The sequence below is a fragment of the Eptesicus fuscus genome, chromosome 5 (genome assembly GCF_027574615.1).
Source record: "Eptesicus fuscus isolate TK198812 chromosome 5, DD_ASM_mEF_20220401, whole genome shotgun sequence".
Classification (NCBI taxonomy): domain Eukaryota; kingdom Metazoa; phylum Chordata; class Mammalia; order Chiroptera; family Vespertilionidae; genus Eptesicus; species Eptesicus fuscus.
Genome location: NC_072477.1, coordinates 27,652,167 through 27,668,991, shown reverse-complemented (window position 1 = coordinate 27,668,991; position 16,825 = coordinate 27,652,167). Strand labels below are relative to the sequence as shown.

At 45.2% G+C, this 16,825-nt stretch overlaps 1 protein-coding gene across 3 annotated transcripts; it reads left to right on the top strand.

The window, feature by feature from the left end:
- The first annotated feature begins 1,252 nt into the window (after positions 1–1,252).
- On the top strand, positions 1,253–16,249 carry RDH12 (retinol dehydrogenase 12). Of its 3 annotated transcripts, none has more exons than XM_054715476.1 (9): positions 1,253–1,488; positions 4,202–4,298; positions 4,715–4,785; positions 8,030–8,148; positions 8,653–8,808; positions 9,496–9,600; positions 11,074–11,283; positions 13,379–13,568; positions 14,780–16,249. In XM_054715476.1, the coding sequence occupies exons 2-9, from the start codon at positions 4,269–4,271 to the stop codon at positions 14,880–14,882; spliced, it is 984 nt and encodes a 327-aa protein (XP_054571451.1). In that variant the 5' UTR covers positions 1,253–1,488; positions 4,202–4,268; the 3' UTR covers positions 14,883–16,249. The 3 variants fall into 3 exon arrangements, with proteins under 3 accessions (XP_054571451.1, XP_054571450.1, XP_008137144.2); XM_054715475.1 differs by lacking the exon at positions 1,253–1,488 and adding an exon at positions 2,248–2,281; XM_008138922.3 differs by lacking the exons at positions 1,253–1,488; positions 4,202–4,298; positions 4,715–4,785 and adding an exon at positions 6,397–6,591.
- Positions 16,250–16,825: the final 576 nt, after the last annotated feature.

Genomic DNA, 16,825 nt, shown 5'->3' with positions numbered 1-16,825 from the left:
CGATTCCGGTCAAGGGCATGTACCTTGGTTGCGGGCACATCCCCAGTAGGGGGTGTGCAAGAGGCAGCTGATCGATGTTTCTCTCTCATCGATGTTTCTAACTCTCTATCCCTCTCTCTTCCTCTCTGTAAAAAATCAATAAAATACATTTTTAAAAAAAAAGCATAATATGCTAATGATATGCTAAGGCTGCTCAACCGCTTGCTATGACATGCACTGACCACCAGGGGGCAGATGCTCCCACCAGTAGGTTAGCTTGCTGCTGGGGTCCAGCAGATAGAGACTGAGTGAGAAAGGCTGGACACGCCCTTGAGCCCTCCTGCAGTCCCTCCCCAGTTGGCCAACCTCCTGCGTCCCTCCCCAGCTCAGAGTGCACTGGTGGGGTCCCTTGGCCTGGGCTGTGCCCTTTCAGGGGATTTTGGAGAGCTGGTTTTGGCCCACTCCCACAGGCCAGGCTAAGGGACCCCATTGGTGCACTGCCGGAAGCTAATTCCAGAATGTCATAAATGCAAGAAGTTTCATCAAAAGGTTGATGGAACCTTGAGGACTGCCTGCTGGAAATGGCTAAGGGCATTTCCCCACACCTAAAGATTTGCATAGATGATTGCTTGCTGCCAGACAGCTGAGGGCATTTTAATCTACATGTTATTGCCTCCTACTGGCCAAACACCTGAACAGCTGTAGGCAGTTCCCCCAATCTGACAATGGGATTTTGTATACTAAATCTTGCCTTTGATATGTATATCTACCTTGCTTTAGGACAATTTGTGTTAATAAAAAGCAAAGGGTCCAGAGAGACAAGAGACTTGGTTTCTTTAGCTAAGTCTTCTCTGGCTCCCCAAAATGCCTTCCAAAATTATGTTTCGTCTCTAGACTCTTTAATAATTTACAGCAGCCCTTCTCCAGATTTCTGCACCCTTCAAGATGCTGGATTAAGATGGTCTTAGGTGACCCTGCTAGCGGTTCTCAACCTGTGGGTCGAGACCATCGGAAAACACAGATATTTACATTACGATTCATAACAGTAGCAAAATTATAGTTATGAAGTAGCAACGAAAATAATTTTATGGTTGGGGGTCACCACAACATGAGGAACTGTATTAAAGGGTCGTGGCATTAGAAAGGTTGAGAACCACTGTTCTAGAGTAACCAGGACAAGGATGACCAGGTGGCCAGTGCATTATGACCTCACTTGAATCCAAACCAAAGGTCAAGTCATGGAGCAGCTTTCCATCTTCACAACATGCCCTCCCCTCCGAGGATTGCGTTACCTTCTGACCTGTGATTCATGTAGCAGGAAGAGTGCTTCTCAATTCTTTGCAAGCCCTAAGTGAGTTCTTCATCGGTGAATTATAGGTCCATTCCTGCACTGGTTCCTCTGGTGTTTTCATCATCCTCTCTACTGAACCCCGTCCTGCACTGCCAGGGGTGAACCTGAGGAGGGACGGTGAAGGATTAAAGAAGACAGGCAAGAGAATACAGTTGGGGGTAGGTAGGATCACTGTGCCTGAATGAGGAAACAGTGACACAGCCTGTAATCCAAAGCTTTATTTCATAGTCAGATCACACAAACCAAAACAAGGGGAGTGGTCTTTGGCAGCACTTGCTGCACCTCCCATAGCCCATTAGCTATCTAGGAACAAAGGAGGACTATAAGGTCAAGCTTAATTGTGCTAGGAGGGCTCTGCCCTCCAAGCTGGGACTTCTATGTGGCTCTGCCACAGGTCAGTCCGAGGCTTGAACCTATAGCGGCCGCTCCCTACACACTACCACATATTTCTATTCTATCTCGGATTGAAAGTCCCTAAAAACGCATGGATTGGTCTATGACCCTTTTGGTGTCAATGACAGTGATAAAGTAGGTCATGATGATGGCTTTGCTTATGCGTCAACACACGTTTAAGAGTGTCTCAACACCAATGTGAGAAATAGCGTTGTTTTGTGATATCACAATGATTAATTTAACCAAAATGAACAGGTTGTTTCAGAGTTATCTGGTTATTTTTGCTATAAATTTTAATATTTAATAAGCCATAGGTGAAAAGCCACCTAATCCTGTTCCCCTGTTCTCCTAGAAGCAACCATTGCTATCCCTTTCTTTTATCTTGTTTCTTGTCATCTGTTACACAAATATGTCCATCTATCCCCTCCATTTATTTTTATTTTTTTTAAATATATTTTATTGATTTTTTACAGAGAGGAAGGGAGAGGGACAGAGACCCAGAAACATCGATCAGCTGCCTCCTGCACACCCCCTACTGGGGATGTGCCCGCAACCAAGGTACATGCCCTTGACCGGAATCGAACCTGGGACCTTTCAGTCCGAAGGCCGACACTCTATCCACTGAGCCAAACCGGTTTTGGCTATCTCCTCCATTTTTTTATCCTCACCTGAGGATATGTTTATTGATGAGAGAGAGAGAGAGAGAGAGGTGAGAGAGGAACATTAATTGGTTGCCTCCCGTACGCACCCCAACAGGGACCAAACCTACAACCTAGGTATGTTCCCTAACCAGGAATCGAACCCAAGACCTTTCGGTGTGTGGGATGATGCTCCAACCAACTGAGCCACACCAGCCAGAGCTATTCCCTCCTTTTTAAAACAAATAGTAGCATATTGTAAACCGTGTTCTGCTCCTTGCTTTTTCACCAAATATGTCTCAAAGATTCTTCCATATCAATATGTTAAAAATAAAAGTATTTCATAGCTATATAGTAGTCATTGTGTGGCTGTACTATTGACAGGCATTTAGAAGGTTTCCAAACTTTTGCTATTACACACAATGGTGCAATGACATACGTGGAAGTGGAAAGTTCAGGTCAATGAGTACGTGCATAGCCTTATTAGATGTTACCATACTTGTCTCTGGAGGCTGTAACAATCAACTCTCATACAAGCAATGCATCATTATTTCTTCACACTCCTGTGAATGGACTGCCTGAAAGTCTTTTTTTTTTTTTTTAATCCTCATCGAGGACATGCTTGAAGAGCGGAAGGACATGCTGCTCTCCCCACATGTCCTGACTGGGAATCGAATCGGGAACCTTTTGGTGCACAGGATGATGCTCAACCAACTGAGCCACTCCAGCAGGGCTATGTGATAGGCTTTTTGATCTTCGTCAATCTGATAAGTGGCTCCCAGTGTAACTTTAATTTGCATCTCTCTTATTCTGAGTTAGGTGGAAGAGCCACTTATATTTCCTTTTCTGTAAACTGTTATTTCCATTGGGCTGCTTATTCTTTTCCTTAGTGATTTGTAAGAGATCTTTATATAATAAATAAATTAAACTCTTGTCTACAATACGTGTTGTGAATAGTCCCCACTCCATTTCCCCAGTTTCTCTTTTGTTTTGCCTTGTGTATGGTGGTTTTTGTCATGAAATTTTTATTTTCTTCTTTCATTTTCTGTGTTTCCTATCTTATTAGAAAGATCTTACTACTCAAAAATTATTTAAAAATTGGCCCAGCTGTCATGGCTCAGTGGTTGAGCGTCAACCTGTGAACCTGGAGGTCACGGTTTGATTCCCAGTCAGGGCACATGCCTGGGTTGTGGACTCGACCCCCAGTCGAGCCCACAGTGTGGGGCGTGCAGGAGGCAGCCGAACAATGATTCTCTCTTGTCATTGACATTTCTATCTCTTTCTCCCTCTCCCTTCCTCTCTGAAATCAATAAAAATATTTTTAAAGATTATTTAAAAATTTGCCCAATGCGTCTTCTTAATACTTAAATGGTTTCATTTTCCATGTTTATATTGTTGATATATTTAAAATTTTGGTGTAAATAGTAAGGTAAGGATCAAGTTTCTCTTTTCCCAAATGGATAGCAAGGTATTATAATACTTGATTAAATAATTCATCTTCTCCCAACAATGATTTGAAATAGTATTTTTAAAATTATATCTAAATTTCCATATCTATTTGGGTCTATTTCTTGGTTTTACCTTCTGTTCTAGTGATTTGTCTGACTATTCACCTGCATGTACCACACAACTTAAATTATAATAGCTTTGTAATATAGTTTAACATTTGGTAAAATTAATCAATCACCTAATGGTAAGCTTTGGGTAATAATATTTAACATGTTTTTAATAAAACCATTTGTATATTTCCATAATTCTAGATGTCTTATATGCCTTCTATATCTTCTCTATGTTGCTCTAGAGCACCACATGCTGTTTCTTAGGGTTCTTTGCTTTGCAGACAAACTCAGGATAAATTGAGCATCATCTCCACAAATTCAGGGGATCTTGGATTTGATTCAGTAGAAATGCAGAGCTCAGAAGACATTATTACAAAGGTACCCTTATTTGAGCTATCAGATGTATGTCCCTTGCATGACATAGCATTGTGTCTGTCCCATTGGTTGACTACAGGCCTGATTACATGGGAAAGGGAGAACTCTAAGCAGAAAGCACCATCAGATCTTGTTTTTACCTATAATCTTTGAGGTGTGGCAGACCCAATGTGTTGGGAGGAAAGGACTCTGTCCAATCAGCAGGACCACGTTGACCCAGTGGACATTAACTTCTAGGAGGCTCCAGCAACACAATCACAGGAGCTTCTAGAATGTTGAGGTCTCTGCAGTTGACACTCTAGATTTCTGTAGGGAACTGGAGCCAGAGTGAGAGAAGTGGGAAGAGATGGGAGAGGCCCCTGGGAATCAAGAGAGATTCACCTGTAAATGATCTGATTACTCCTTGTTCTATTTATCAGGTCCTTGGGATTCCCACGAGGCAGGAGTACTTGGAGTACTTGGCACAATGCCTGGCACCAAGAAATATGCAGTAAGTATATTTTATTTATTTATTATTTTTAAAAAATATATTTTATTGATTTTTTACAGAGAGGAAGGGAGAGGGATAGAGAGTTAGAAACATCAATCAGCTGCCTCCTGCACAGCCCCCACTGGGGATGTGCCCGCAATCAAAGTACATGCCCTTGACCGGAATCGAACCTGGGACCTTTCAATCTGCAGGCCGACGCTCTATCTACTGAGCCAAACCGGTTTCAGCTGAAGTAAGTATGTTTTAAATGGATGGATGAATTGATGAGTGAGGGAGTGGGTACCTGCATGCCACAGGAGCCTTCTTTCATCACATGTGTCTTCCTGGGGCCTCCAGTAACTTCACAGGAAGGAGCAGAATGGGGACATGACTACTAAGGTCTTGTCCTGATTCCTTTGTCCTGTCCTATTGTCCTGTCCAGGAGAGAAATGCTGAGTGAGCAAGTGCTGTAAGCCCTGCTCATCCACCTCCAGAGGGCTCAGAGAGTTTCTGCTAACTTTTTTTCTTGTGTTTCCTCTTTTCTTCAATAATATTCAATATTGAAATGTCACCCTCATTCATTACATCCCCCTTTTCTACACCAAATCCTTGGGTAATGCGAGGAAAACAGCTAATTTTAACAGCCAACTCTTATACAGTGTTTACTATGTGGTAGTCTCTGTCTCAAATTATCTACCTATTTAATTATCTCTTTAATAGTTAAAACAGGTAGGTATATACTTTTATTAAGCCCTTTGTACAAATGAGGAAACTGAGTAACACAGTTTAGTTACTTGCCTGGGGCCATGGAGCTTGTAAGAAGATCAGTTGAGATTCGAACGAGGAAGTCCATGCACTGAAACACATACCTTTCCTTGGTATGTTCATGGATGTGTTCATTGAAGTATCACATAAAGCACAGAAAAGTGCACAAATCAAGTGGATGACTCAATAAATTTTCACAAAGTGAGCACACCTGTTTAACCAGCACCCACCTCAAAGAGCAGAACACTACCGGAGTTCCCAACACATATCTTCCCAATCTTACCCCTTCCCCACCAAGAGATACCACTGTCCTGACTTCTCTCACCATTCTTCTGGGCTTCCTTGTCTTCCTATTTTATTTAATTTATATTTTTATTGATTTCAGAGAGGAAGAGAGAGATGGAGATGAGAGAGAATCATTGACTGGCTGCCTCCTGCATACCTCCTACTGGGGATCGAGCCCGCAACCCAGACATGTGCCCTTGACCGGAATCAAACCCAGGACCTTTCAGTCTACAGGCCGACGCTCTATCCACGAAGCCAAATTGGCCAGGGCTTGTCTTCCTATTTTAATCACATTTGTATTTCAAGTATCATGGGGCCTGTTGCTTAAGCTAAAAATATTCTATCTTTCAGGGGTGGAGGTGGGGGTGGTTGGAGAGAAAACATTCCCTAGATAAGAGAAATAATTGAGGGTAGGAAAGTTGCTGCATTGCCCCTCATTCTCTTTGCTGGTTAGTGTGAGGTTCCACGCCTTCCTCCGTCCTCCTCTCTCAGGACTACATCTCCCAGCAGGCTGTGCTCTGACAGCTCTCGGATTTAAATAGGATTCTGGGCTACGCTGAGAGCCAGGCTGTTGCTGAGAGCTGAGAGGAGCTAGAAGAGGGAGAAGCAGCCCGAAGCAGACAAGAGTTGGAGGCAGACCAGGAGCCCGAACCCGAGTTAGAGTCGAAGGTGTTTTTGCTCAGGAGCAGAAACTAAAGAAGTTGGAAAGATGATGGTTATCTTGGGACTGCTCACCTCCTTCCTTTCCTTCCTGTATGTGATGGCTCCATCCATCAGGTTTGTCTTAATTCAGTGACTCATACAATATTTTACAAATCCCTAAATTGGGAGCCATGGAACTTGTAAGTAGACGAATTCTCTCTCGGCTGCTGAAAGAAGAGGAAGGGATAGAAGTCAGGGGAGAGAAAGCCAGGGCAGAAGAAACAGAAAGGAAGGAGGTAATTATGGAAATCATGAAGGAAAATAAGAAGGAAGCACCTGGGCTGGGAGGAGAGGGGCTGCTTTGAATCCCGATGCTAGTGGAAGGCTGAGTGGATGAGTATGAAGTTGCTTGACAGACAACTTAGGGGGAAGTCCTTGCTCTTTCACTCTGTTCCCCTGGGTTCCTTGGAAGGTCTTCCTTTCTTCATTGTTTCTAGTGAAGGTGGCCCTGCTGGGTTACTGTGGGTGTTCATTGCTGAGGGACTCATTAAGTACCAGGCATTTGGGGAAGGAAACAAACTCTCTTTCCTCAGCTAATGATGTTTTGGGATGGCTCTTTTGCTGTGGGATTTCTGGAGGTGTCGAAGAAATGTGTGTCTGAGTAGAGAATTTTCAAATTGCTGATGATTATGAAGGTTACATGGACATATGAGGGACAGAGTGTTGCTCTGGGTCCTGGCATAGAAACCTGGGTTCACATTACAGTTTTGCCACCATTAACAAGTGACTTGAACTTCTTTGAGCCTCATTCCTCCCCCCCCCCCCCACCCCCCTTGCCACTGTAATATGGGGATAGTAAGAGATCGGTTGAGAGGATAAAATAAATTCCCTCTGGAAAGTGCCTGAGAGTTAAATGGTGCTCAGAAAATCATCTGTCCCCACCTCTCTCCTCTTTTTGGAACTTGTCAAGTAAACTTTATGTAAAAAGATGCTCTCTGCACAGAGGTCTGGAAAGAGAGGGTTTCTCAGTGTGCTGATAGCTAGAATGGAATCTCTGAAGATGGCAAAAAAACATGTGAAGATGCTGTCTCTCTAAAACTGGAGAGGGAGCTCAAGAGCCACACTTGTATGTGGGACCCCTTGAGGTGCCATTCATCAGTTATTCACTGTTGATGCTTATTGAAGACGGAGGGCTCAGGACCAGTGAATCCTTTAATGCTCTTTGCATGTTTTTAATGCAGGTTAGAGGCAGCTGACCTCCAGGAACCTCTAGAGATAAGAGCTTTGTTATCTTTATCTAATAAGGAAGGTCTCCCTTGGCCCCAGCTCAAGAGCACTTCCTCTGTTTGCCTAGATGGCCATCTGTAGCTTCTGGACACATGCCCTTCCCCCCCTGAGCTGATGATCAGGAGACCCCCTTTCCCACTGGGAAAACGTCCCCTGAAGATTAGCTTGTTTAGGTCTCCCGATGACAACTGGAAGAAATTCTTCTTTGAGGCCGGATGGATGTTATGTATCTCAGCTGGGATTGGGAAGGATGGCACATGAATGCTTTTGCTTCCTTTGCCCATAGGAAGTTCTTTGCTGGTGGGGTTTGTAGAACAGACGTGCAGCTTCCTGGGAAGGTCGTGGTGATCACTGGCGCCAACACCGGCATCGGCAAGGAGACGGCCAGAGAGCTCGCTCGCAGAGGCAAGTCCCTCCACTTCCATGTCCACAGGGCAGCACCTCCTGCCTCTCTTCCCCGGGCTCTGCCCACATTTCCTTGTCTTTTCTCCTGGGCTTGGAGGCTCTGGTCAGGAATTCAAGGGACCTGGGACTCAAGTCCCCCTGTGATGCCAACTCACTCTCTGGCCTTAAACAAACTTCCCTTCCTCCCTGCTCCATTATTGTTTGTCTTATATAAAGTAAGACAAACAATGATGTCCATGTATAGTACTGGTCAAGTCCGTTATTCTAAAAAGAGATACTAAGCAACATTAAATGCCAGAGTGTAAAAACCAGGGTTCCCAGCCGGAGTTAAGCTAGTAGCAAGGAGAATGAGCAGTGCTGCAGTGGAAATCCTAAAGAGTGGCAATACAGCACTCACGGCTTTAGAGATGGCTGGAGAACACTCTGTATACCAGTCCCAAGCTCACTTACTATGCTCTTCCTCAGCCTACGGTCTGAACACATTGCCCTCTTTTTTTGCCCCAGGAGCCCGAGTATACATTGCCTGCCGAGATGTACTCAAGGGGGAGTCTGCTGCCAGTGAAATCCGAGCTGATACAAAGAACTCCCAGGTGCTGGTGCGGAAACTGGACCTATCGGATACCAAATCCATCAGAGCCTTTGCTGAGGGCTTTCTGGCAGGTAAGGCCCTGGTGGGTAGCCAGAAAAGCAAGAAGCTGGGTGTGGGAGGGGCCGTTCCACCCAGACCTGTCTCTGACCCTTACATCAGAACTATCATGGATTCCACTGGACGGGTTCTGCCACATGAACCAGAAGGGCAGGGAATTGGCTAGGGGACGGCGGGTGGACCAGCTGGGCAGGATCCTTATCATGGGAATGCCTCTGCAATGGGAATGTTGGAGGTATCAGCTCCCTGTCTGGGCTTGTACCTTGGCATCAAGGTGTGGCTTTGATGCCACTCTCTTCTTTCATTCTGAGAAGCAACCTTCTGTGGCCACAGGCACCAAATGAGGTTATGTTGCTGCCAAAATTCTGGTGTTATCTTGGAAAATAACCAGCTTTTACTAATGACTATGAAATCCATGAGGTTTAGGGACCATGCCTGCCCTGTTTTACCACTGTATTCCCAGCAGAGTGGGCCTGGCCCAGAGTCAGTACTCAGTACATCTTTGCTGAATGAATGGATGAGTGAATGAATGAATGAATGGTGTCCAGGAAGATATCAATAACTAAAGTTAGAAACCCAAATAATAGTGGTTACTGAATATCACTAAGATAGGTCCAAAGGCAAGAAGTAAATACTCAGGACGGTGCTGGGCAGCTAGCAGGCTTCTTGCTAACTACAGGGTCTCCTTGGTTGTGTTACAGAGGAAAAGCAGCTCCATATTCTGATCAACAACGCGGGAGTGATGATGTGCCCATATTCCAAGACGGCTGATGGCTTTGAAACCCACCTGGGAGTCAACCACCTGGGTAAGTATTTCTGAGTGACTGAAAAGCACGGCTGACCCCATCTTGTTCTCTGTAGGTGTAGATGACCGTACACTAGTGCTGAGAATCTCCAGTGGTCCTATTGGAGGCCAGGGTTCCAATAGACTGGACATACTGGATTTTTGTCCACTATCCCTCTCCTGACTACTCTAAAAAAGTGAGGTCCTCCTACACATAGCATTAAAAAACCCCAATTATCAGAGGGAAAAGCGGGTGGGGGGAGGTAGGAAAGGGTATGAGGGGATAAATGATGATGGAAGGAGACTTGGTGTGTCGAACACACAATACAATATACAGATGATGTATTATAGAATTGTATACCTGAAACCTATATAATTTTATTAACCAATGTCACCCCAATCTATAATAATAAAAGCATAATATACTAATTAGACAGGACGTCCTTCCTTCCGGACAAAGCCGGCGGCCACGGCAGAGGCCCTGCGGTGGCGGCGGGGGCCGGGACCAAGGCCCTTGCATGAATTTCGTGCTTCAGGCCTCTAGTAAATTCGATAATAAAGTAAAAAGAAAAGAAAAAGAAAAAAAAGAAACCCCATAACTTTGAAGATACCAGGAAGAAAAATGCCATTCTTGGATGAGGCTGTGGTAGCACGAGGCTTGCCAAGCAGGGCCAGGCATGGGGGCTGCAGGAGCCTATGTTTGGCTGGAGGGAGTCACACCTATAACTGAGGGCTCAGAAAGCCAAGGGTTGGTCGATGGAGGAGGCAAACCTTGAAGACTTGAGGTATGAGAGAGGCTGGGGTTCAGAGTTCAAGGTGATGGCTCTGGAGAGGAGATCATGGAATATGTTCTCTGATCCTAGACAAATGTAATTTTCCCTAACTCTTCCACTCTTCCCTTTGTACACAGAAATACCTGAACCCACAGTTGTGTGATCATGACCATAGTGGGGTCAGGAGGTTGTGTTGCTGCCAAAATTCTTGTGTATCTTGGAAAATAACCAGCAGGTAGCCTTTCTCCTGATTGGGGCAAGGGCAGAGCTTCAAACAAGTACAGATTAAGTCTATATTGCCTCACCTATAGGCTAGCTCTGGCCTTTGCCTTAAAGAATTCACTAACTCAGACTGCCTGACCATTAGCACTGAGTTACATAAAAATTTGTTCACACCCAGAAGATAGGGAGCTAATGCTGAAGTCCTGTCCTCAGCTCCCACATCCTGAGCCTGGGCAGCCACTCCACACTTTTTTTTTTTTTAAATATATTTTTTAAATTGATTTCAGAGAGAGAGGGAGAGGGAGAGCTCGAAACATCAATGATGAGAGAAAATCATTGATTGGCTGCCTCCTGGGAGCCCCCCACTGGGGATCGAGCCTGCAACCTGCGCATGTGCCCTTGACCGGAATCAGTCCGCAGGCCGACACTCTATCCCCTGAGCCAAATCAGCCAGGGCAGCCACTCCACTCTTCAATCTTCCCCGCTGGCTCTCCTTGCAGGCCACTTCCTTCTCACCCACTTGCTCCTGGAGCGGCTGAAGGAATCTGCTCCTGCACGGGTGGTGAACCTGTCATCAATGGTCCACATTGCTGGCAAGATTCGCTTCCACGACCTCCAGGGTGAGAAGCGCTACAGCCGCGGTTTTGCTTATTGTCACAGCAAGTTGGCCAATGTGCTTTTTACTCGTGAGCTGGCCAAAAAGCTCCAAGGTAAGTCGGGAGAAAGGGCCAGGGTTAAGGTGGCGAAAGCAGGGTTTTCAGGTTCACAGAAATTTCTGAACACCTCAAACATGAACACTACAGTGGTAGGTAGCTCTATGCACTGAGGAGAATGCCCTTGGGAAACTTAAAGTTGAGTAACAGTTAGGGACCTAGGAAGTTACCTTACATTTATGTCAAATCTTTTATCTATTATCTGATATTATTTTTCACAACAACCTCTTGCAACAGGCAGAGCAGGTATTATTATTATATGGTTCCAAACTGAGGTCCAAAGAAGCAGCCAGTCCACGTTTATACGGCTTTAAATCCAGGGCACTTCCTTCTGAGTGCTATTTGCTGAGATTCACGTGGTTAGCTGAGCAAGAGAGGTGCCACTGCCCAGAGTCAGGGAGCTAGGGCTGGACGTCAACCCCCCGGGTCTGAGTTCTTGCTCTACCACATAGTAGCCACATGTGTAAGGACATGTCCCTTTATCTTCTCCTGACTTCATCCCCTCAACTTTAAAATGAGGTGGGGCCTCTCTTAATCCTGATTCTTTTTTAAAAAAATTGATTTCAGAGCGGGAGAGAGAGATAGAAACATTAATGCAGAGAGAGAATCATTGATTGGCTGCCTCCTGCACACCCCACACTGGGGATCGAGCCCACAACCCAGGCATGTGCCCTTGACCGGAATTGAACCTGGGACCCTTCAGTCCGCAGGCTGACGCTCTATCCACTGAGCCAAACCGGCTAGGGCTAATCCTATGATTCTTTCCCTTCCTGGAGTTTTCCTTGAGTTGCTGGCTTTGGGATCTGGAAATCATGGGGACTATTTGCTACGCTGAATAAGCCAGAGTTCGGGACAGTGGTATTTGCTATCAGAACACAGAAGGTAGAAGAATAGGGCAATCATTAAAAGAAATAACAATGATGACAATAATAATTGAGAGTTTTGTGTGTGCCATGTACTATACATGTCTTAACTCATTTAATACAACATCCCTATGAGGTAGGTGCTACTGTTTTCCCCTGTTCCACAAGCAAGCAAGCAAACAAACAAGATAGGCACAGATATATATACAACTTGACCTAGCAAGTTTCCTAGCTGAGCCAGGACAGTCCAGCTCTGGAGTTCATGCTTTTTACATCAGAGTCCAGACCTTGGCCCTGTAACCTGCTAGGGTATGACCTTGGGCAGTCACTTTACTTAACCTCACTGTGATGAGACCTCAGTTTTTTCTGTGGTAAATGGGCATCTTAATATCACTTACCTCACAAGCCTCTTTGAGAAGCAAATGAGATAATGCAGGTAAAGCACGTAGTAGGCCCTTGCACATAATAAGTACTAAAAATAGTGGAGGCACAAGTGGTGTCTGGGGGGCATGTTAACCCCCATCATCTCCATCAACACCTACATAAAATGTGCTTGCCCGGCAAATGCGGCTCAAGCCACTAACTTCTTTTCTTTCAACCACATTTCTTTCAACCACATTTCTGCCAAGGGCCATTTGGATATTTATAACATCATTCACGGGCCATGCAAAATGATCAACTTAAAAATTGGCCGGCTATATTTGGTCAAACGTTTCATTAACTCACCCCTAATGCCTTGACAGGGCCAGACCAAATGGTTTCGAGGGCCTTACACAGCCCGCGGGTCAGATGTTCTCTACCTCTGGAAGGCTTTCCTACAGAAATTCCAAAGATGCCACTGTCAGTAATTGACACTACTACTGCTGTAGTCGTATTAGTAGTGCAACTGGTACATGTTGTTGTTCCCTATTATTAATACTTAAGTCACAGAGAAAGGTGACATTGACATAGAAGGACCTTCAACCAAGCATTCATTTTGGAGCACAGTAGGCTGAGAAGGCTATAGATCTTTCTGGAAGAGATCAATTAATTACTAGCCAGATTTTACCTGGCTAGGCGTGGCACCTTCTAAATCATAGAGTCCTGTTTTCTGAGTCCCTTCTTCTCACTTGTGCATTTTACAGCAGGAGGTGAGCTGTTTCGGGGGCTCAAGAGTGTGAGGGGGTTCAGTGCTCTAACTGTGCTCTCACAGGGGGCTCAGTGCTCTAACTGTGCTCTCTTTGCCCTAGGCACAGGGGTCACCACCTACTCGGTGCACCCGGGCATCGTCCGCTCCGAGCTGGTCCGCCACTCCTTCCTGATGTGCCTGCTCTGGCGGCTCTTCTCCCCTTTCCTCAAGTCAGCGCGGGAGGGGGCGCAGACCAGCCTGCACTGCGCCCTGGCTGAGGGCCTGGAGCCCCTGAGCGGCAAGTACTTCAGGTGCGTGGAGGCCGAGCAGGTTCTCTCCCCACCTGTGCGCGGTGAGGCTTTGCACCCCAGGTGGCCGAGTTTGCGCCTCCTAGCAGAATCCAGGATTGCGTTCGGTTGGGCCCGCGAACCAAATGCTGTTACTTTGCCAAGGGAATTTACATTAGAAACTTGGCAAGAGAAGCTTTCCTGGCTCTATTTTATATCTGTGTGCCATGTTTCCCGGAAAGAAGGCTTTGCAGCTTTCTGAGAGCTGTAAGAGAAGGCTGTGCCTCGGGAAGGATATCAGCAGGCTCCCTCGTTGACCCTTTTGGCTGACGTTTCCAGGCATTCCTTAATACCACTTAGCACAAGCACCAGGGCAAGGCCACGCTCCCCAGGGTGAACTCTGTCTCCCCAGGCTGCCAAGATCGGCACTGGCTGTTGCAATATAGAAATAGACATTTCCGTGTTGAGTCTGATCACAAATTCAGTCTGGGAATAAAGGGGAGTCTGGGATTAAAAGAGGGAATCACTATATATCTATTTCTGTACAAACAAAGCAAAGAAGAGTGTAAGGAAAAGTAATCAACGCATAGGCGTTTCTTCTTTATCAGGACTGCATTTTCCATGAATGTAGGCAATGAACTGCAGGATTAGTGGTAATACCTGTGACTTTCTCACCCATAAAACTGTAGTGTTTCCATGCCACATGGCGGTTGCAGATTTCTCAAAATGTCACTTCTGCTCGCCACTACTTGGAAATCCGGTGGTTATTAGACCCAGTACTTGCTCTTGTTATAGAATATATTAGCAAAGAAGCTTATGTATTACTATGCCATAGATTTTTTTACAATATTTAAAACTGCACCCCAATACAGTTAGTTTCTTTTCATGCAACATATTTTATTTTATTTTTTAAAATATATTTTATTGATTTTTTATAGAGAGGAAGGGAGAGGGATAGAGAGTTAGAAACATCGATGAGAGATAAACATCGATCAGCTGCCTCCTGCACAACCCTTACTGGGGATGTGCCCGCAACCAAGGTACATGCCCTTGACCGGAATTGAACCTGGGACCCTTCAGTCCGCAGGCTGATGCTCTATCCACTGAGCCAAACCGGTTTCAGCTCATGCAACATATTTTATACATTTAGAAACGTATTCTGAGAAGAGGGCATAAACTTTTCCAGACTGTCAGTTTGCACTCCTGGATGTTTACATTCTTTCTTTGCCCTCCAGTGACTGCAAGAGGGCCTGGGTGTCTCCCAGGGCCCGAAATAACAAAACTGCCGAGCGTCTGTGGGCCGTCAGCTGTGAGCTTCTAGGAATTCAATGGAAGTAGAGCTGGTAGAAGAGCCGCGGCTTTATCAGGTCCGGTCCGCGCCATCACGAAGGGGGACCAAGAAGGCCAACCCTGAGGACTGTCCTCCCGGCTGGCTGCTGCTGTGAATCCTGTCCTCCTCCGATTCTCCCGACCCTTCTGGAAACCTCTGTACACCCAACCCTCTTGTGAGGCTGGCTCGTGGTATCAGATGTTCACGTCTACAGAGCATTCTTCTCCAAGACTTGCGGTCGGCCTCCCTCTCGTGGCAGGAGGAGCAGGCAGAAGCCAGGCTGAGCACAGGGATGGCAAAAGAGCCTGGGAAACTGGGTCAGTTTCCTCACCGGAACCAGGAACGCCAGCCAGCAGGCTCCGCGGAGGTGGCAGGAGCACCAGCGTCACGTATTTCCAGGGACTATAAACTCAAACTCGTGACTAATCTCTTTCCTCTTTAAATTCTGCATCCCAATTCTGGTCACAGCTCTGGAGTCTGGACCAACTAAGGAAAATCTTGGCTTAACCTTGGCCAACTTTGGTTCCTTCCTCTGAGCACCCTGAGTCCCTGCATGAAGGTGGGCCTTGCCGTTTTCTTTTTCCACTTCTTTTTTAAAAATTGAAAAAAAAATCTCTAACTTTATTGAGATATAATTTTTAATCATGCAGATGGTTTCATTTTCTAAAGCATTCCCTTTACCTCATTTTTAAAATAGTTTGCTGATTTAAAAAAAAAAAATAGAGACAGGAAGGGAGAGGAAGAGAGAGATAGAAACATCAGTGATGAGAGAGAATCATTGATCGGCTGCCTCCTGCACGCCCCCTACTGGGGATCAAGCCCACAACCCAGGCATGTGTCTTTGCTGGGGAATTGAACTGGCTACCTCCTGGTGCACAGGACAACACCCAACCAACTGAGCCACACCAGCCAGGCTTTACCTCAATTTTTAGAGAAAATAGAATACACACCCCATTGCCTTACTTATTTTCTCAGGGTAGCAAGAGAGAAACGGAACAAAATGGGGGAAGCCAGCCTTCTATTTTATTGAGTAGTATCTCACCCTTCTCACAACCCATAACCTTGTTATAATATCACATCTTAGAATGCATTATTAAGATGGTGTAAAATAAGATGTTTCGATTGGATATTTCTTCAAGTTGCTTCCAGCTCTCACGTTTTATTATCTAAGTGACTTCAGTTACACAGTTGCTACATTTCACTATAGATTGAGGCCAGAGGGAAGGTGGGACTTGATTGAATTTGATACACAGATGCAGAAAAACCACGCTCTGATAAACCCTCTACCTGAACTCAGAGGTCTTCTCGCTTCTGGCCTCCCTGCTCTCCTGTGCTTCAGCCCCTGCTGCTTGCCTCAAGTGCTGACGTCACCAAGAAGAGGTACAGAGATTAGGTACTAATCTGTAGCCAATTAACCCATGAAGTCAGGTGATTGGTTTCTGTTCTAAAGCATCCAAAGAGCATCTGGTGACAAAAATGCCCTATTCATCCATAGCAAGTAGACTTTTTTTTTTTTAAATAACCTTTTTATTAAGGAAATGTTTAAATAGAAACAAAGTAGAGCAAATGGTATTTTGAATCCCCATGTACCTGCCTGTCATCCAGCTTCAACATTAATGTTCTGTCAGTCTTGTTTCATCTATATTTCCTTCAGGACATTTTTTGGGGGGGTGGGGTGAGATAATTGAAAGCACATTCTGGACATCACACATCCATTCATAAATACTTTTTAACGTGTGTACCTAAGTAAGAACATTTGTTTGTTCATTTGTTTGTAACTAAATCACAATGCTCTATGTGAATGAAAAAGGGACTATGTAATAAACCTGACAGACTCAGTGATCAAAAGTAACCACACAGGTTGCTCTGATCACAAAGTCCTAAATGAACGGGTTATAGCAGTCAGTCACATCCCAGGTCTATAGCTTCCTTAGCAAAGGTCAATCTTTTT

Bases quoted from the DNA above. Each gene is read 5' to 3' on its own strand.
- RDH12 (XM_054715475.1), top strand. The intron at 4,299-4,714 runs GTACCCTTATTT...TCTATTTATCAG, and splicing joins CAGAAGACATTATTACAAAG to GTCCTTGGGATTCCCACGAG. The intron at 8,809-9,495 runs GTAAGGCCCTGG...GTTGTGTTACAG, and splicing joins TGCTGAGGGCTTTCTGGCAG to AGGAAAAGCAGCTCCATATT.